The sequence below is a fragment of the Capra hircus genome, chromosome 21, assembly GCF_001704415.2.
Source record: "Capra hircus breed San Clemente chromosome 21, ASM170441v1, whole genome shotgun sequence".
NCBI classification, from domain to species: domain Eukaryota; kingdom Metazoa; phylum Chordata; class Mammalia; order Artiodactyla; family Bovidae; genus Capra; species Capra hircus.
Window position 1 is genome coordinate 21,750,567 of NC_030828.1, and position 21,170 is coordinate 21,771,736.

General features: G+C 46.0%; 1 protein-coding gene across 1 annotated transcript in view; it reads left to right on the plus strand.

Annotated features, from left to right (window-relative positions):
- The window catches only part of ALPK3 (alpha kinase 3), a 68,266-nt gene that overhangs the window by 19,496 nt on the left and 27,600 nt on the right, over window positions 1-21,170 (plus strand). Inside the window, 3 exon segments of the mRNA XM_018065857.1 lie at window positions 471-592; window positions 11,967-12,084; window positions 12,583-13,822. Coding sequence (XP_017921346.1) covers window positions 471-592; window positions 11,967-12,084; window positions 12,583-13,822 — 1,480 coding nt within the window.

A 21,170-nucleotide genomic window follows, 5' to 3' on the forward strand; every position in this document is an offset into this window, starting at 1 on the left:
CTGTTATCCTTGGGGTCAGCCAGCTTTCCCTCCATGGCATTAATGGAGGCTCTGCTGTGCTGGGCCCTCCATCTCTGAAGCTGGGCCTGTCCATGTGTATGTCTCTACCATGCACGAGCTCACCTGAACATGAAAGGTGGAGTGTGAAGCAAGGCCCCCCAATGAGGATGGAATGGGAATGCCAGGAATAGTGGTCTGGCATGCACAGGAGCCTGGTCCCTGGTCAGAAAGGACCCATTTTAACAGGTCTGGGTCAGGATTCCATTCAGCCCCTGATCACTTCCCTGCCCCCATCCTGGCCATGAGACCTAGCTTTCTTGAAGAAAGACTTTCCCAGGTGCTGGAGCCATGGCTACAGGATGCTGGATGGACATGGTAAGATATAAGCCACCTTGGACCACTCCAGGCCATGGCATCGTGCAGTGGAGATAGGAGAAACGCTGCTCTGAATGGTTCTTTGCCTTTCCTAGGAGCACCTTCTGCTCCATCATTGCTCAGCTAACAGAGGAGACCCAGCCGCTATTTGAGACCACACTCAAGTCCCGGGCTGTGTCCGAGGACAGCGACGTCAGATTCACCTGCATCGTCACAGGTAATGAGGCTGTCTGTATGATCCGTGCCAGAGCTGCTGCACAGGTCAGGGTCCAAGGGGTCTGTGGGCACAGGCATGGAGAGGGGTTGGCTGTGCAAGTTGACATTGGTCTTCTTAGCTATCTCTCCAGTTTAACTTCTCCATGTGGACAGGGGTCCCTTTCTCCTCCCACTCTGAAGCCACACATACACCCTGCTGTTCTTCAAAACCTGTCTTCCATATAGGTTCCTCACACTCAGACATGCATATGCGACTGATGAATCTTATTGCAAGGAAAGAAGCTCTCTAGCTGAAAGAGGTTTTCAAGGCCATCTTCTCAAATATTCCCATTTTACAGCTGAGTAGTTTGAGACTTTGGAGTCTCAAGCCTGATAGACAGTAATATATAGTGATTCTGAATGCAGACCCTGACTGGAGTCAGGCTGTCTGGCTTAGGATGCTGGCTTGTCCCCTTTCCAGTTATGTGACATTGAGTACTTCATCTGCAAAGTGGAGATTGTAATGGTATGAATGCAAAGCATTTGGAATAATACCTGGCGTATAGTAAGTACCATATAAGTGTTAGCAATTAGCTATCATTATGTGCATTTCACCAAATTCCATGGTGGAATTTGAAGCAACAGGTTGGCAGAATAGGAAGAGAGAGATACTCCTTGGAAGGGGAGAGTAAAGGGGTGAGGGCTGGGAAGCTGGCTCTGGGCACTGCCCCTCCCCCACACGTCCCAGCGCTGGCTCCCACAGCACTGACGCCACCAGGGCTGTAGGACTCACCTGCGGGCCCTACCTCTTCCAGCCCCGCAGCCATCAGGTCAAGGTTCTCTCCGAGAGCGCCTCCCCCCTTTCTTTCCAGTAAATTAAGAACACTGATGCCCTTGATGACATGCCAGCAGTGACAAGCCCTGATTCTAGGGAGCATGTCTGCCCCAGCCAGCTGAACAGCTTCTCTAGGATTGGGTTCCCTGGGCAGTTTTCACCTTGCCCAGAACCTTCTGAGCTCCCAGCTGAGAACACTTCCCAGGGATACAGAGGTACGCTACAGAGGTACGCTTGCATCCCTCACCTTTGTATAGCACAGCACATTTTGCAAAATTTATCTGGTTCCATTGTTGTTGAATTCTTACAAAACCCGGTGAAGTCAGTGCTATTATTAGTCAGATTTTACAGAGAAGGATACTAGAATAGGTTAGGTGACTTGCCAAAGCCCACGAAGTTGGCAAAGAGGAGATGCTGCTGCTGCCCTCTGCAGCATCTGATGTGGCTTGCTTATGCCTGCATCTGCTGCTTTACTCTGGCAGTAGCCATTTTCTAGGAAAACTCAACTCTTTCACGACACCATGCTGTTGCACCTGTTATTTTCTCCATATAGAACATCCTTAATCTTTTTTAATGAAACCTAATTTTTATTTCATCAAATTAATATATTACAAATTGTTTAAGATTTCTAATTGAACTAAAAATGTAGTTATCAAAATACAGACATTTACCCCTCTCATCAGTTTGCCTTCCCAGAAGCAACTGTGTTCAGCCTTTAGCGCTTTCTAATGGTGTGTACACATTTCTGTAATGCTGGTATAGTATGTGAATACTGCTAACTTTTGAGTCTTCAAGTTTAGTTGCTACCCAGTCTTCCTGTTATAGTAGAGAGGAAATTAGCTCTTTTTGCAGTTATTTTCTCTGCTTCATCTCACTTATCTTCTAAAATCAGTTATATCATAATTTTGTTTAATCAGTATTTACTGTTTATTATGCCTCTGAAATATTAGTCATAACTGAACATTGTAGTATACTATGATTATATTTCTTTCTTCTTTATTTATAAGGTTAGTCCTTTCTTTAATTTTTCTTTTAATTAGCTATTTGGTATCTATGACTAATTTTTCTTATACTTTCTAAAAGCCTTTTAAAGCAGCTTTCCACAAGATTGATACCATCAGTCCTCTGTCAGCTTCTTTCCTTAGAGACATCCCTATTCTATTTGAACTGGTGGCGTTTTAGGCCTAATACACAGCTGTTATATTGGGTGTATATGTCATGTCTTATATGTCATATCTCACGTCTTCTTTGTTCTTGGTTTACTCTCTGGCTTTATTGAGCTACATCTAGTGGCTTCTTCAGGTCCCAAAGATGGTACAACAGTGGGAGGCATTATGATGACAAGCTCTCAGTCTCTCTTCTTTGGGTCATCCAAAGTGTGACTTGGTTGCTCTGTGTGTCTGGTACACAGATGTCATCGTAGGGTCTCCCTTCATCATCATCCTGCAGGTTCCCTTTACCTCTCCTGTGATGGACTTCCTGTTTATCTGTATTCTACATTTCTTTCTTGACTTACATTCTTATTTTGGTAGCTTCCTAGGAAGAGTATATGGTAAATAAATGTTAGACAATTTATGTCTGAAAATGTCTTTATTTTATTTATTTGCTTTACTCTTGATGGAAAGTTTGGCTAGGTATAGAACTCTAAGTTGAAAATAATTTTCCTTCAGAATTTTGAAAACTTTGCTGCAGGTTGCCGTCTTGCTTCCAGTGTTACTGTTTAGAGCAGGAGGGCAGTTTGATTCCTGATTCCATATAGGAGGCTGGTTTTCCTCTCTGGAATCTTTTAAGAGTGTTTTGATATTTCATAATGGTGTATCTTGATACAAGTGTCTTCATCCAGGGGCATGCTTGGATGCTTTTAGTATGGAAACTTGACAGCCTTTAGTGCTGAGAAATTTGAGAGTATTTTGATCTTGACTTCTTCCTCCTGCTTTCTCTGTCCTTTCTTTCTGGAACACCTGTGCATATCTCCTCCCTGGACTCATTTTCTTACCTTTTCTTCCCTTTCACCTATTTGTCTTTTTGTTCTTCCTGAGAGATTTCCTCAGTATTATCTTTCAACTCTTTTGTTGGGTTTTTAATTTCTAAGAGTTTTTTAAAAATTGTTTTCTAAAGCGTTCTGTTCTCATGAATGTAATATTTTCTCTAAACTCTCTGAGACTAGTAATAGTAGTTTTGTAAAAGTTTCCTGTGTAGTTATGTTTCTTCCAGTTTGCTTTTTTTCTATTTAATTGTTCTGGTTCTTCATCTCCTATTTATAGGGTTTCCTCAGATATCTAGGAATCTTTGTTTGTAGGATAATGATTACGAATAGGAGACGAAAAAGCTGATTGGAAGTTCTGAGCAAGTAGTAGGAGCCTGAAACCTTGGGTCTTCACTCTAGGATGACCTGGCCACCACTAGTGTTGGGAACTGACCAAATGAGTTTCTTTAGTTACTTTCTCTTGGACTAGCTAGATTTCATACTGAGTTACTCGTCTTGTGTCTTGCTGAGTTTTCTGGAAGTTCTGCAGATTAGAGGGTTGGGTGGGCTTCCAGGATAGAATATTTATTTCATAGATATATCTTTCCATAGAAAATTCATGCCCTCAACAGTGCTGACTTACTCTCAGGGCAAAGTTTTACTTTCCCAGATACTAAACCTCATCTTTGGACATGTTGGGGAAGGAACAGTTGGTTACCCAGTGGTATGGAGTGGGTGAGGAGATCCAGAGACCTAATTGTTTTCCACACCCTTTTTAACTTCTCCTTCTTTCCCTTTATACCCAGTCCCAGAGGTATCTGGTGGCCAGTTCCTGTGCCCTTTGAGGATTTTCTGGTGTTCAAAGGATAGTTCTCAGTTTCTCATCTTAGGGTTAAGCTGCCTTGAGTCTGTTAAGTCAGTTTCTAAAACTTGTCCATCTGCTTTCCAGCTTTCAAAATATTGTTGTTCCTGTTGTTTTCATTTCTATTATCCCATTTATTTTGGTGGATATATATATATATATATATATATATATGCTTTCCTGGTGGCTCAAATGGTAAAGAGTCTGCCTTCAATGCAGGAGACATGGGTTCAAGTCCCTGGGTTGGGAAGATCCCCTGGAGAAGGAAATGACAACCCACCCAGGATTTTTGCCTGGAGAATTCCATGGACAGAGGAACCTGTCAGGGCTACAATCCATGGGGTTGCAAAGAGTCAGACATGACTGAGCAACTAACACACATACACACATATATTTTTAATAAAAAACTCATTAGTGTGGTTTAGTGGGTTTGGATGAGAGAATGAAAGTAGATGGTATGCTGATGCTGCTTTTAACCTGGAAGCCTGGCAAATTTCTTCTCATCTTTCAAGGCCCAGCTCAACCAACTTATCCTCTAGGAGGTCATCTCCAGCATTTCCACAGAGAGCTCTTGCTGTGCCTTTCACAGTGCAGCTTCTTGGTTCCTACTTCTCTCTCCCCATAAGACCATGAGACAGAGCATACCCCTTACACCTCATGCAGCAGGCACGAAGAAGGTGCTCAGTACATGTTTGCAAGTATGACCACAGTGACCCTGACTCTGCTGACAACACCTTCCACATTGCCTGTTCACTGCAGCTGCGGCTTCAGTGCCTTGACAACAGCAGCTGCTTCAGGAGCCTCCCTCCTCTCCTTCTTCCATTCTGTCCTTTGTAGCCATGGACTCTGAGAGCAACGTGCTGAAGCTGACCCGAGTCTGACTTACAGAGTCTTAGCATATTTTACTGAATACCCCCAGTGTCATCATGGAAGTAAGCTTTTCCATGCCTCAAGCCCAACTCAAAGGAACAAGCTTTTCTCCCTTCAGTTGCCATAATCTTATCTCATGATGACCCACCAGGGTGGTGGGCTTCTGCTCAGGAGCACCTTCCATGATGGGATCTACAGCTCTACCAAGTAAGGCTGTGAGGTTCCCAGGCACTCACTGTCTCTACCATCCCTACCTTAGTCCACTGTTGTACCTAGTTCCTCCTTCCCACTCCTCACCCCAACCTGTGTCAGAGATCTTAGGTTACCTGAATTTCATGTAGCAGATTAGCAGCGAAGACTCTGTGATTACCATAGTGCACTATAAATAAGCCTTTCCCAATTATATTAACAGGGAGAAAAGGTAGACTGTAAGAGGGGCCAGGGAAAGGGAAAAGGTTATACAGAAAGATCAGAGAACAGAGAAGACAGAGCTAGAAAGTGGGTCTCTCCTCCACTCCCCTCCACCCCGCCCCACCCCCATCTGGAGTGGAGGATGGTGGGTGGCCGTAAACCTGACTGGCCTTCGCATGAGACTGGCGTGGTAATCCTGGCTTGTTCCTTGGAGATAGAGTGACCACATTTGACTCTTCCTCCCACCCTGCTGGTAGCATTCCCTAGATGAGTTTGTGATGAGTCAGGCTAAGCAGGGCCCTGCCAGGAGGAGGTGATGCTTTTGTGGTGGGTGAAACACTGGTTCAGTTGAGGAAGAATAGTCTGTGGCAGAGCCCCTGCTGGCTGACTCTGCAGAAAGTCCTTTGGGACTTTAAGAAGTGGCGTACGACCCTGGAGTTCTTCTCTCTCAGAGTGGGCATATGGGGGACAGTGGGCCTTGGCAGAGCCTCCTGGCTCCTGTCTCCCCCAGGGACCCCCTGGCCAGGGCTACTGTCCTTCTCGAGGTGCCCACCTCTGTCTAGCTTGGTGATCCCCTTCCCCTACTCTCCTTACCTCTGTTGTCAATTCTCTGTTAGCTTGTGCATGTGTGCGGCCAGGGAGTTAGCCTTTAGACTTAGAACCAAGTTCCTGAAGATACTCTTTTTAGAGAAATAAATCTAAGATGATGACTGCTGGGGGCAGAAACTTACATATTATCCCCAGAATTCCTAGTGAGAAGAACAGAGGAATAAGGGAAAGGAAGCCAGGAACTTTCTCATGTGCCAGCCATGTGACCCTCAGTAAGTTACTTGATTTCTCTGAATCTCATGTTCCTTTTGTGTAAGAGATTCAGAGACCCACCTTGCCTATTTTGTAGAAGAGGGGGGTCTGGATTTGGGGATTTGGATTTTGGTTCTTCCACGTACCAGCTGGACGCCTTTGGACAGAAGCCTTCATTTCCTCTCCTTTAAGTCGAGGATGTGTAACAGCACCTTTATCATAGGACTCATGAGAGGAGCAGCTGAGGTAATACAGGAAAAATGTCCAGCTCAGTATCTGGCTTATAGTAAGTCTTCAATAAATGTTCACAATTGTCTTCACAGGGTTATTATGAGGACCAAATAAAATTCTATCTTTGAAAGCTCTTTGAAAACTCTAAATATATACATTCATCAGTATTATTCTCCTGAATCTGAGCTTTTCCAAACTGGGAGTGGTTAGGATGAAGCTGTAAGTCTCCAAACTAGATTTCTTCCAGACTGAGGCATGCTGGCTGTGGAGCAGAGGTGTCAGGGTAGGAAGGGGAAGAGGGAAGGCCACAGGCATCAGTACGACTGTGGGGTTTCCTGGCTAGGGCTGTGTGTGTGTGTGTGTGTGTGTGTGTGTGTGTATGCCAGCCTGTGGGCATGCACATGGGCACATGTGTGTGTGCAGCTGGGAGTAATGGACCTCCCTTGCTTTTGTGTGTTTCAAAATACAGTTCATATTACCCAGGGGACAAAGGAATGTTTTCTGCTCAACTAAAGTTGTTTCCAGAACCCACTGTTGCCAGAGAGCCCAAGCTTTCAGGTTGGCCCCCACCTAGTGAAGAGACACCAACAGGTGGCGTGGGGGCTGGAGTCCCCCAGCATTGTGGCTGTTGGGTCCACTCAACATCCCCTTCTTGCCCTGTCCCTGCCCTCTTGCTGCAGCCTGACTGAACTCAGATGCCCTGGAGGCTGAGGCCCAACTGGGCAGATCATGGGGCAAGGAGGCTCTGAGCTGGGCTCTTGGAGGGATGAGCTCACTGCTCGAGATGGTGAGGACACGCACGGTGATGTAACCAGGGACTTTAGCTCACAGTGGAAACATGGGGCTCGCTTTACAGTCAGGGCTGCCCAGAGTCTGTTCTGGCTGACGCGGCCACAGCCTCGCCTCCTTTGCTCCCTGTTCTTGTCACGGTTCCCCAGTGTGCCCTCTGCTTTCCGCTCCACACTCTGGTGTCATGGTTCTTTGTCAGCATGCCCTCCCCACCCACCTCTTGTTTGTTCGCTCACTCGTCCCCTTACTCACTCATCCAGCAGATTTTTGTTAAGTCGCTACTATGTGCCAGGCGCTGTCTTAGGCGGTAGAGATACAGAAGTGAAGGAGAGATGATGGCGCACATGGGGCATAAGTAGAGGAGGGGAGACAGAGAAGGGAACAGTTGGTTCCAGTATCGGGGTTTGTGCTGTGGAAGGAAAGTGGACACTGAACCCACATTTTCTGAAATTCCACCCTCCTCACAGCCATTTCAAATGCCTCTCATGCCATAAAGCCTTCCCCGAATCCTCAGCCAGAGGTGCCTGTTCCCTTCTCTGTATCCTGAGCCCTTAGCACATTGCTTCATTCATTCACCTATAAATACTTAATGAGTGTTGACCCCATACCAGGCACTATTCTAGGAACTGGGGACATAGCGAATAACACAGACAAGTCATGGAGCTGTTCTTTCCCCAGGGAGTTGGAGTAGATGGATGGAAACTCATCAGGGTATAATCGGTCAGGTAGCAATGCATTGTTCAGTTGCTCAGTCGTGTCTGACTCTGTGTGACCCTATGGACTGCAGCATGCCAGGCTTCCCTGTTCTTCACTATCTCCCAGAGTTTTCTCAGACTCTTAAGAGTCTTCTCCAGCGCCACAATTCAAAAGCATCAGTTCTTTGGTGCTCAGCCTTCTTTATAGTTCAGCTCTCACACCATACATGACTACTGGAAAAACCATAGCATTGACTATACGGACCTTTGTTGGCAAAGTGATGTCTCTGCTTTTTAATCTGCTGTTTATGTTTGTCATAGCTTTTCTTCCAAGGAGCAAGCATCTTCAGTTTTGTGGCTGCAGTCACCATCTGCAGTGATTTTGGAGCCCAAGAAAATAAAATCTGTCACTGTTTCCACCTTTCCTCCATCTATTTGCCATGAAGTGATGGGACCGGATGCCATGATCTTAGTTTTTTGAATGTTGAGTTTTAAGCCAACTTTTTCACTCTCCTCTTTCTCCCTCATCAAGAGGATCTTTAGTTCCTCTTTGCTTTCTGTCGTTAGAGTGGTGTCATCTGCATATCTGAGGTTGTTCATTTCTCCCTGCAATTCCAGCTTGTGATTCATTCTGCCCAGCATTTCACATGACACACTCTGCATGTAAGTTAAATAAGCAGGGTGGCAATATATAGCCTTGACATCCTTCTTTTCCAACTTTGAACCAGTCCATTGTTCCATGTCCGGTTCTAACTGTTGCTTCATGTCTTACATACAGATTTCTCAGGAGACAAATAAGGTGGTCTGGTATTCCCATCTCTTTAAGAATTTTCCACTGTTGTGATCTACACCTCAGGCTTTAATGTAGTCAGTGAAGCAGACATAGGGTTTTTTTGGAATTCCCTTGCTTTTTCTATGATTCAGTGGATGTTGGCAATTTGATCTCTGGTTCCTCTGCCTTTTCTAAATCCAGCTTGAACATCTGGAAGTTCTTGGTTCATGTGCTGTTGAAGCCTACTTTGAGATATTTTGAGCATTACCTTGCTAGCATGTGAAATGAGTGCAATTGTGCGGTAGTTTGAACATTCTTTGGCATTGCCTTTCTTTGGGATTGAAATGAAAACTGACCTTTTCCAATCCTGTGGCCACTATTCTATGAAGAATATAAAGAAAAAGAAACAGTAAGAGAGATAAGAATCACCAGGGAGAGAGACTTGTTATTGCATACGGGTGGTAGGGAAGGTCTCTCCATGGAGATAATGTGCGGACAGAGGCCGGAGGAATCAAGATGTGATGCTCATGTGATGCTTGAGGCCAGCCAGCAGGGGCATATGACTGGGGTACTGCAAGCAAGGTAGAGAGTGGGAGGAGGCGAGGCCAGTGGGCTGATATGGCCTAGATCATGAGGGCTTTCATGAGATGGGAGCTAGTGGAGTGTTTTGAGCAGAGAAGTGCTATCACCTGACCTTATTTACTTCCTCTGGCTGCTGTGCTGAGAACGGGCTGAAGAAAGGGCAGGGTGGAACTAGTGAGATAAGCAAGGAGGTTGTTGAGAAATTGAGGTGTGAGATGATGCTGATGGAGCAGGTTGGTGGCAGGAATTAATCAGATTCTGAATATATTCTGGAGGGAGGGCCTGTGGAATCATCTGATGGAGTGGATGTGAGGAAAATAAAAGAATAAAGTATTACCTCCAGGTTTTTGGTTTGTGCCAAATTAGAAGGATAAAGTTGCCATTTACTGAGGTAAGTGGGACTCGGCTTGGTGAGGGGAATAAGGAGCTTGGCTTAGGACTAGGTAAGTCTGATACCCATGAGACCTCCAAGTGGAGATGTCAGTTTTGCAGTCAGAAATAAGAACCAGGAGTTCAGGGGAGGTCTGGGCTAGAGATACAAATTTGGGAGTTAGGAAGATATAGCTATTTAAAGGCTGCAGGACAGGATTAGATCCCCTAGGTTATATATAGAGAGAATGGAAAATGGTTCTGAGGCCTGAGCCCGGGCCCATCTAACACTTACAGGTCTAGGTGGTGGGGAGAGGGCAGATGGAAGAGATTAGAAACAGTGGCCAGTAGAGTAGTGCAGGCACTCAGAAGGGGGAGCATCCAGGAGCAAGCAAAGAGAAGGCTTCAGGAAGGGAAGGTCAGTGCTGAGAGATTTGGTGGTATGTGAGTCACGGGTGACCTTGATAGGAGCAATTCCTGTGCGGCGGTAGGTAAAAAACCTGATCGGAGGAGACAGGGTAAAGACAGCCAGTACAGAAAGCTCTTTCAAATAGTTTCTCTGTAAAGGAGAAAAGAGAGAAATGGGGGCAGGAGCCAGGGGAGGATGTGAGGTCAAAGAAAAGAAGGAAGGCAGTACAGAGGCTTGTATGCTGATGGGAACGATCTAAGAGAGGAAAAGCCTGAAAATGCAGGAAAGGAGAAACAAGCTGGAGAGATGTCCTTGATGAGGCAGGAAGAGATGGGATCCAGTGAGGGTGTCTTAGATAGGCACTTCAGTTTATCGAGACAGGAGGGAAGGCAGAGCATATGGGTGCCCAGTTGCAGGTGCATCCCTGCCTTGTGTGGAGACCTGTCTTTTCTATTGTACAGTAGGTTCCCTGAGTGCAGAGAGCTGTCAAGCTTCTGTATCTTCATAACCCTTGCTTGGCAGTCAGCACACACCTAATATATGCATATATTTAAGGGACAAAGACCCTGATGCTGGAAAAGATTAAGGGCATGAGGAGAAGGGGGTGACAGAGGATGAGATGGTTGGATGCCATTACTGACTCAATGGACATGGGTTTGAGCAAGCTCCGGGAGATAATGAAGGACAGGAAAGCCTGGTGTGCTGCAATCCATGGGGTTGCAAAGAGTTGGACATAATTTAGTGACTGAATAGCAACAATGTTAGGAGTCTCTAATTTCTAATAACCATTGCAAATTGATTGAAGTCAGCTTAAGAAATGAAACAGAAATCCTTGGTAAGGCTTAGGTGGACTTCTTATGAAATTCACAAGAGTGTGGCTGTGGCCAGGCAAGGAATGGAACCAGTATTTAGAAGGATATCAGGTCTACCCTCTCTGTCTTCTTTTTTTCATTCTATCCTGAACATCAACTTCATTTCCATCTCACTGTAGCTTTGTCTGCTTCTCAGTTCATGTGTCAGAATATGGTTGCACCCCTTCTTCCAAGTTATTTCCAGATCCAAGGATAGAGTGTCTCTTTGTTTCAATTCCCAAATACTAGGTCAAAGAATTGAATCAGATTAAGTGGTTATGTGTCCATTACTGGACCAATCAGCTAGGTGGCCAGGGAGACAGGGACACATGGCCCTCACAGCTAGAAGCTCTCTTTGTGAGTAGGGCTGAAAGTTGAGAGAGGACGGGCTGGAAAAACACCTCAATCAGTTTCACAGCAGTGAATGGGTGAGAAGGTAGGTGTGGATGGGTGGATAGATGGATGACAGATGGATGGGTGGATGGATGGATGGATGTTTTAGCTGTGTCATCAAATAATACTAATAGCTCAGGAACCTGGAATGAAAGAAGGGTGCTTGGCATTGGTGCTGATGTTGGGTGTTGGGGAGAGACCTCTGAGAGTAGAGATGTTATTACAGATGAGGATGTATAACAGGCCACTGAAGAGTGGAAGCTTATTACTACCAGCTAAAGCTTTCTGGAAACTCCTTGCTTCCCTTCTAATCAGCAGCCAGGAAATTTCTCCTCTGTTTGCCTTCCAGTTGCTGAAGGGGAACGGTTTTTGGCCTTGATAGGGTCTAGCTTCTAAATATAAGCTGAGCCATAGGGTAGCCCTCTTCCTCTTGCCAACCCGGGGCAGGTGGACCAGTCCAGTCTCTTCAGGTGGTCTGGGGGAGCCATGGGATCCTCTTCTCTCTGCCCACTATTTTGGAACTGGTTTCCCTGCAACCCAATCTGCTGCTTCCTTCTTAGGGTACCCAGAGCCAGAGGTGACCTGGTACAAGGATGACACAGAGCTGGACCGCTACTGTGGCTTGCCCAAATACGAGATCATGCATCAGGGCAACCGCCACACCCTGCAGCTCTACAGGTGAGGAGGCGGGGCCTGTTCTGCTCTGTCGGCCCTCCTGCAGGTCCTGTGACCCAAGTCCGGGGTGGGGGCAGGGTTCTGCTGCAGAGTTGAACCACCTGGTGAAGCGTGCCACTGGCACACTGGCTGCCAGTGTCTGGGATCTCCTAAGGCCAGGATGGGAGTATTTCTGACAGCCAGAGAGCTGAGCACAGCCAGAGGAGGTCCTGACCCATAGAGACATTTTCCATGAGGTCAGCTGCCAAAAAAAGCTCCCAAGTCATCCTTACCCCACACGGGCTGTGTGGGTCACCTGCTCATGAAGGGAGCCTCCTGGGCCCCAGGTCTAATCCCTCCTAGAACAGCGTGGCCTCGGGCAGCTCATACCCTCTTGCTAGCCTCAGTGTCCTCAGCCATGGTGAGGAGTGGGGGCGGCACTTGAGGCAGGGCTGGCAGGGGCAGGACTCTGGCTGTGGGGATGAGGGGCTTTCACCTGCCACCTCATGCTCCTGCCTCTAGGTGTCGAGAGGAAGATGCCGCCATCTATCAAGCCTCTGCTCGGAACGCCAAGGGCATTGTGTCCTGCTCAGGGGTCTTGGAGGTGGGCACCATGACTGAATACAAGATCCACCAGCGCTGGTTTGCCAAGCTGAAGCGCAAGGCTGCAGCAAAGATGCGGGAAATCGAGCAGAGCTGGAAGCATGGGAAGGACGCTGTGGGCGAGGCTGATGCCCTGCGCAAACTCAGCCCTGACCGCTTCCAGCGAAAGCGGCGGCTGAGCGGGGCCGAGGTGCCTGTCCCCTCGGCCCCTGCCCGGGAAGTCGAGGACGGACCCCTCGTGGCTTGGCAGGAGGGAGAGACTGAGCCTGGTCAGCACCCAGGTTTGGGCCTGATCAACAGTCTTGCTTCTGGAGAGGTGACCACCAATGGGGAGGCTGCCCCTGAGAACGAGGAGGATGGAGAGCGTGGCCTGTTGACCTACATCTGTGAGGCCATGGAGCTGGGGCCTCAGAGAGTTCCCAGAAAGGAGTCTGGGGCCAAGAAAAAGAAGAAAGATGTGGAACCTAAGCAAGGAGTGCGGAAACCAGAGGTGGAGAAGGTAGCTCAAAGCCATCGTGCTTCGGAAAAGCGTTTCCCCAGTTCAGACAAGCCTGACTCCCGTGGGACACAGGGGCCCCTGGACATGGAGCAGGTTCAGACACGGCCCAGAGGCAGGGCTGCCCGGGGGCCTGGATCCCCTGGAGCAGATGGCACCAGGAAGCCAGCCTCTGGTGCAGGCACTCCAGACCAGGCCCAGAAGACCCAGGCTCCAGCCCCTGTCCCAGGCCCAGAGCCGGAAGTGTATTTCTCCTTGAAGGACATGTACCTAGAGAGCACCCGAGCGGACCAGCCCCAGGTGGAAGCAGAGGCCCAGACCCCTCAGGGCAGGACACCTGGAGAGAGGCCCTCACGTCGAGAATCCAGCAAAGCCGGAGGTGAGAGGGGGCCTGCTGCTCCCGGCCAGCCTGTGCCCTCAGCCCCCCAGCCAACCAGGCCCTTCAACAGGAAGAGGTTTGCCCCTCCGAAGCTCAAAGGAGAGCCCACCGCCAGCAGCAAGCCTGATTCCTCCCCGAGTCAAGATTTGGAACCCGGGGCTCAGAGCTCGGGGCAGACTCCATCCCAGGCCTCTGTCCAAGTGCCCACACCCCCTGCGCGTCGGAGACACAGCACCCGGGACAGCCCCCTGCAGGGACGAGCAGGCCCCAGCGCTCCAGGCAAGGTACGTGTGGGTATTGGGACCTGGAGGCCGCTTGGGGCGCTGACCTCATGGAAACTGTTGCTGTAACAGCTTGGCAGCCAGTGAGCAGTGGGATATTTATAGAAGGGGGTGGGGTGGGGTGCTAGCCAGGAACAGAGACCACAGGCCTGGCCCCCACCCCAGGCAGTCCCCAGCTGCCAGGCATGTGGGCAGCACAGCCTGACTGTGACCATCTCCTCCGATAGCAGGGATGTTCACTGCCAGGTGATGATGTCCCAGAGCGAGGTGGAGGAGGAGGATGTTCTTTGGGGAGGAAAAGAAGAGGGAGACCAAGGAGTGGTCTGTGGTAGACAGTGGGTCTCTACCTGGATGCTTATTAGAAGACTTAAAACATATCCAACGTCCAGAAAATACTGGCTTAATTTGGGTTTTTATCTGAGATTTTGGAGTCAGGTGTTACCTGTGTGCAAATCTGACTATCCTCAATGTTGTGTGATCTTCAGCAAGTCACAAAACTGTAATAAAAATAATGCCTACTTCATGGGGCCGGTGTGAGAATCAGAGTGCTTGGCACAGGGCTTGGTGCATATTAAGAACAAAACAAATGGCAATGGGTTTAAGACGTTCCTATGGTGGGAGATAGAGGCAAACTCCTGTTTTACTGAGAACAGGAGTGCTGGTGTTTTCCTGGGGATCTGGTAGCCAACTGAGGAAAGAGGTCTTGTGTGGAGATGGGGAAGGGACATGCACTCTAAGAGGCTGGTGGGTGACAGCATGAGTTTGATGAGGGGAGGAGCAAGACTGAGGGGATTAACAGAAAGGAAACTCCTGTTTGGTCAGTGTTTCATGTTTCAGAGGGCAGAGGGCAGGCACTGTTTCCCAGGAGTTTGTAGAGAGAAAGGAGTGTTTTATAGAAGGGCAGAAAGAAGACAGTATTTCTTATGAGTGGCAGAAAGCAAAAGTGTTTCAAGACTGGAGGTGAGGGACTTTCTCCCTCACCTAGTGGCTAAGACTTCCACTGCAAGGGTGCAGGTTCAGTCCCCAGTCAGGTCGGTTAGGGAACTAAGATCTCACATGCCATGTGGCCAAAAAAAGACGAAAGAGAATTTCCTAAACTGAATAAAAATGAAAACATATCAACTTGAAAAAAAAGAATGGAGGTGGGTTGGGTAAAATAGATGGGATACACTTATACTAAGAAGTTTTTGGTTGGTTGTCTGAAATTCAGATGTAACTGGGTGTCCTATATTTCTCTTTGCTAAATCTGGCAACCCTAAATAGAGACAGCATTTTGGGGGAGCTGAGATGAAATTGTTTCTTGGGTCACAGGAATGCATGGGTCTGGGGAAACGGAGAGCAGCTGAAAGCAGCATTTCACAGGGGTCGAGGCAGAAGATGGAAGGGTAAAGGGACAGACGTGAGGTACATGCTGCTGCAGGACCTCCGAGGGTGTAGTGGGGAAGGTAAGGAGAACTGGGGCGAGCTGCCTCTCCCATTGAAAGGACTTTCAAAGAGGTAGGAAGGAGTGCCAGTTTCTAGGGTGATGAGGGGAGATCGTTTTATTTCAGTGGGTGCTGAGATTAGTCTGTGGCGACAGCAGTTCAGAGGTCTTTGGAGTGGGATGAACCTCAAACCAGACTCTGGAATCTGTTCATGACTCTCAGCGCTTCATGCCTGGTCTCATGAGATCTCAGCAGCTGGAGTGGTGAGCTCCTAGTGGCCAGATGGGGCCACTCCATGTGCCTGACAGCCCAGAGGCTGGACTGCAGGGCATACCGTAGGGATGGCCCTCATGGGCCCCTAGGGAGCACATTTGGGAAGAGATCAGGCTGGTGGCCAAGTCTGTGAGTGAGTCTGGCTTCTCCACCCACAGCGGTGGAGAGTACCACAGCCTGACGGCTGCATCCTCCTGGCAAGGCCTTCTCCGAGGTGGGATGAATGGGCTAGGGCAGCGCAGGGCAGGAGAGGCTGTCTGCAGAGGTTCTGCTGTGGCTGCAAAGAGCTTTTGTGGCTTTTATTTTAATACTTAAAAAAATTGTGGAATGTATCATCATACATGTAAAAAATGGATATAATGGCCATATGTATTCTGAAGATGTTGCTTTTTAGTAGCTGAATTTGATTGGTTTCTCATATTCTCATTCTACCAAATCATTTTAGTTTTTGATAATGAAAGGAAAACATGGCCATAGTAAAAAATGTGGGGGAAATTCTAAAAACTAAAAGGAAAAAGTAAAAACTCATCTATAAGTCTGCCATCCAGATATCTTGCTGTATCTACCAATCTTTTTGCATATGTATTTTATTATTTTAAAATTTAATTTACATTATTTTGATTAGTTTTATATTCTGCTTCTTTTACTTCTTATTATTTTATGAGCATTTTCTAATGGTTCCTTAAAGTTATCTGAAAAAGTTCACTTTTTGTGGTTATGTAAGATGCCACAATATACATATTTTAACCATTTCTTCAATAGTGTTTATGATTTTCTTCCTTATCCCAAGGTTATTTAAGCATGTATCTATGTTTTTATAATTTTTATTGTTTGAATTCCTTTATTTGACTTTTAAATCAGTCTGGAATTGATTTAGGTATATAACATAAATCAGTTTCTAGCTCAATAATAAGTAATTTCCCCTCATATCTACCTTAAATAGTCAACCTTTTCCTGTTAGTATGTGATTCTTTCTTTATAAACTACCCTTATACCTATTAAAGTCTATTTTAGTTCCCATATATACATCTATCATAATCCATTAATCTATTTGTTGATTCTTAGAACAGAATGATCTCATTTAATTATTGTAGCTTTAATTTCTGACAGAGCAACCCTCTTATACTTCTTTTAAACATTTTGAAGTTATTCTCTCTTATTTATTCCTCTAGGAAAACTTAGAATCATTGTTTGAATTTTTCCAAACTCCTGGATATCATTGTTTTTTCTTACCTTGTATCTTTATATTCACCACTAAAAAAAAAACCCACACATTTTCAAAAAAATGATGAATTTTTAACAAGATCAAAAATATATTAAATCATTTTATGGAAGACTAGTCAGATTTGAATTTTGAATGGTCTTTTAGTAAAATTTGCTAGGCATATATTTTTAAAGAGCTTGATTGAGGTATGATTTTATACCAATAACAGTCATCTATTTAAAGTGTACAGGTCAGTGCACACAATTCAGAGTTGTGCAGTCACTCACATAATCCAGTTTTAGAACATTCCATCACCCTAAAAAGATTCTTGTTCCTTTTTGCAGTTAATCGTTGTTCCCACCTGAGGTCCAGGCAACCACTAATCTGCTTTCTGTCTCTCTACCATTGGTATTCTGATTGAGATTGCATTAAATATAAAAATTAATTTGGAAAAATCAATATCTTAATATTTAGCTTTGTCATCTGGGAGCATGGTATTTCTTTCTGTCATTCAAGCCTTCTTTTTTACTTTTTTTTTCTTTTTTAAAACAAAATTTTTTTTGGTGACCCCCTCACAGCTTGTGGGATATTAGTTCCCCTTTTAAAAGTGCTGTAACCTGAGATCTTTTCTGAGCCTGGCTCAGAACTCTGGAGCTGAGGTATAGGAGTGTGAGGATATAGTCAGTACCATCCTCTGAGGGGATGGTATTGACATGAGGAGGCTCTGCTGAGCCTCGAGACCTCGCAGTACCTTACACCCCGCACATCCTGAGGATGATCGTCTCAGTACGTGGAAACTCCACTCGCACCATCAGGGCGCTTTGGTTTTCAGAGCCTACATGAATATAAGTATTTTCTGAGAACTGTTGAAGGAAGGAGGGATTGGGGAGAGACATGATTGTTGCTTAAGAAATTACCTAATAACTCGAGGGGATTAGATTTGCTCCAAACCGTAAGCTTAAAGAGGTTGTGATGAGTGTTACTACTGTAGGTTTCCAGGGACAAAGCGTGGGGCGGTATGTAGTCATGAGGGAAGGTATCTGGAAAGGGGCCAGACTGGTTGGCAGCATGTATAGGATTCATCACTAGAAATACCATAGTAGAAAAATACCAATACAATTTTTAAAATATAAAACAGTGCCCATAATATCCTCAGATAAAAATAAAGTAATGGGTGAAAGAGAGGAAGGAACCCATTCTGGGAAGGACACATAGCCTGAAACACAGGGAAGGTGGTAGGCTAAGCAAGGAACTCATACCTGCTTGTCCTAATCTTAATGCCTTGGTGCATTTAAAGCCTCTCAGCACTTTTTCTACCCACTCCAGTGTTCTTGCCTGGAGAATCCCAGGGACGGGGGAGCCTGGTGGGCTGCCGTCTATGGGGTCGCACAGAGTCGGACACGGCTGACGTGACTTAGCAGCAGCAACACTTTTTCTCTTCTGTGTCTTGTGTTCTGCTTTAGTTTGTTTAGCATTAACTGTAACATCCTTCAGGCTTGGGCATGAGACAGAAAGGGGAGAGAACTAGCACTTACGGAATATTAGCTTCCAGTAATGCTGGGTTAGATAATCTAGACCACCTCTCCTACTGAGGGCAACTAGTAAAATAGAGCAGAATATAAAAATGTCTGCTTGAAGACACTGGAGAGCTGACAAAGTGAAGAATCGCTTTGCAGGATCTGGGAGAAGATGGAAATCCATAATGGTGAGCCCCAGCACTTGGCGTAGCTTTTGTCCTGGGGTTGTTTGTCACTCTAGAAGAGGTGAATGAGACACTCAGCAGTGTTGCAGACATCCTCAAGGGACTTGAAAGACCACAGTTGGAGCCCACGGTCTCAAGAGTGGTAGCCCTGATAAACCCTCTGGACTTTAGGTGGGGAACCCTGAAGGTTTGTACCATAGGATTAAGGGAACCAGAAGCAAATTACCCTCACAGGGATTGAGGCTTAACTCTGAGTTACCTGGGTAACCAAGAAATATCTCGGTCCCTGAAGTTAGGTTAAGGTGATTCAAGATACCTTGCCCCCCAGTGCCTGGGTGTGCATGCAGCACCTGGGAGAAACAAACAGAAATCACCTGGAGGATGATAGCATCATCTTTAGCCTCAAACTATTTCTGAAAAATGTTTCAAATGTAATATTCGGCACCTAAATGATACACAGGCACAGAAAGAGAAAAACAAACACACAAACATGAAAATGGGGACTTCCCTGGCCAGTCCAATGGTTAGGACTTGGCGGTTTCACTGCCATGGCCCCAGGGGACTAACTAATCCCTGGTCAGGAAACTTAAGATCCTGCAAGTTCAGTGGCATAGCCGAAACAAAACTCAGATGCAGAGCTTACTGGATCACCAGAGCCGAGGGGCAGATAGATGTTCTGATGGGAACAGCCTTAAGGTGACACAGAAGGAAGCTGGACAGGGCTGGCCAGAGGCCCTGAAGTTGCCTCCTATGACACTTGCAGGTGTGAGGGGGCAGGAACTCAGCCTGGCTCAGCATTCTCTGGGGTGTGAGCCTCTCACAGTAGGATGCTTATTTACTGGGAAGGTAAAGGCCTGCTACCTAGTTTATGTTACCAATTGCCTGTGGTGCCACTGAAATGATAGAAATCTGAAACGACCTGGATATGAATCATATACTTTTGCTTTTTTCCTGATAGTGTGCCAACAAGATACAGTTATCATTTTCCTGAAGAAAATGACTTGATTTTCCCCTGATTCTTGTTAGGGAGGGCTGGGATGGAAACTTCCACATTCCGTTTGCCTGGGAGCAGCCAGACCTGGGTTCCCTCCTAGCTCAGGATCCAACACGGACAGGTCTGGAGAAAAGACTCTTCTCATAGAATCACTGAGAGCCAGGCCTGGGGAGGACCCAGCAGTCACCAGGTCCAGTGGCCTTTCATGGAACTCTGTTTTTGAATGAACTGCTCTGAAGGGGCCTGGAGTCACCTGCCTGGACTCTTGATGTATAAAAGTACTTTGTTTTTTGGTTTAAGTAAGGTTAAGCAGTGTGCCCTGGACCACATGACAAGGGATAGCAGTACTGAGTCCAGAACTCAGGCTGCCTGACTCTCAGTTGGGGAGTTCCTGTTCTGCTTCATAATGTCACTGCCTCTCACCTGCCTCCCAGAGGAGGAAAAAGAGCAGCATGAAGAGGCCAGAACCTCTGTGAAAACACAGAATGACAACAAGGAAGGTACAAGGAGATCCTCCTGCGTCACGTTCGGAGAGGAGGTGGTTCCCTCACACTGTCCCCAGCACACCAGGTGCCACATTCTGAAAACTTCCTGGAGCATTTGCCTATCTAACAGGACTGCGAAGGATAAAACCCACCATTCAGTTTATCCATCTGACCTTATAATTCTCCTCTTCCTGGAAGACTTCCTTTTTTAGCCACTCTTTCCTGGCTTGATATTACTCATCTTTAGGTCTCTGTTTTCATCTCATTTCCTGATTCCCCAATTTAAATGATATTTCCCTGTTATAATTCCTAATTAACCCTTTATTTTCCTTCTTATGCAATTAGCAATTACATAAAAACTTTCAAATTATTTCTTCAATATCCATCTCTCCCATCAACAGTAAGTACCATGAGGCCAGGACTGTGTCCATCATTGCAAGGTCAAGCACAGAGGTTGGCAAACTACAGCTTGTGGGCCAAATCTAGTTTGCCGCCTGTTATTGTATGAACCAAGAGCTGAGAATACTTTTTAAACTTTTAAATAGTTGGGGAAAGTATCAAAAGAAGTATATTTTGTGATGTGAAAATTATATGAACTTCAAATTTCAACGTTCATATATAAAGCTTTATTAGAACACACACACACACAAAGAGCAAACAAACAAACAAAAAAACAACATAAAAAAGAACCAGCAAAAACAGCCACATACCAACTTTTGGAATGATCAGATATGAACTAAAAAACTAAAAACTGTACATCCTATATTCTAAAAGATAAAAAGTTAAGACTAAAAATTTCAGCAGAGAACTAGAAATTATAAAAAGTAGCAAAGACTTTAAAACGATGCAAACTAGAATTCCAGAACTAGAAAATACAATAACTAATGTTAAGTTAGCTATGTGGTTATGGTAGTTCCAGTTCTGGACGAGATGGAGTGAACACCATCCACCCTGTATCCCCTACTGAATGCAACTAAAAGCTTGGGCAAAACACCTGGTGCAGCTGTTTGATGACTTTGATAAACAAATAGTAGCAGACAGACTGAGGAATAAGACCAGGATTCAATAAGACCAGGATTCAATAAGACCAGGAATAAGATCAGTACTATTGATTTGGCAATGTTGTTGTTTAGTCGCCAAGCCCTGTCCAACTTTCTGCGACTCCATGGACTGCAGCACACCACACTTCTCTGTCCTTCACTAGCTCTTGGAGTTTGCTCAAATTCATGTCCATTGAGTCAGTGATACTATCTAATCATCTCATCCTCT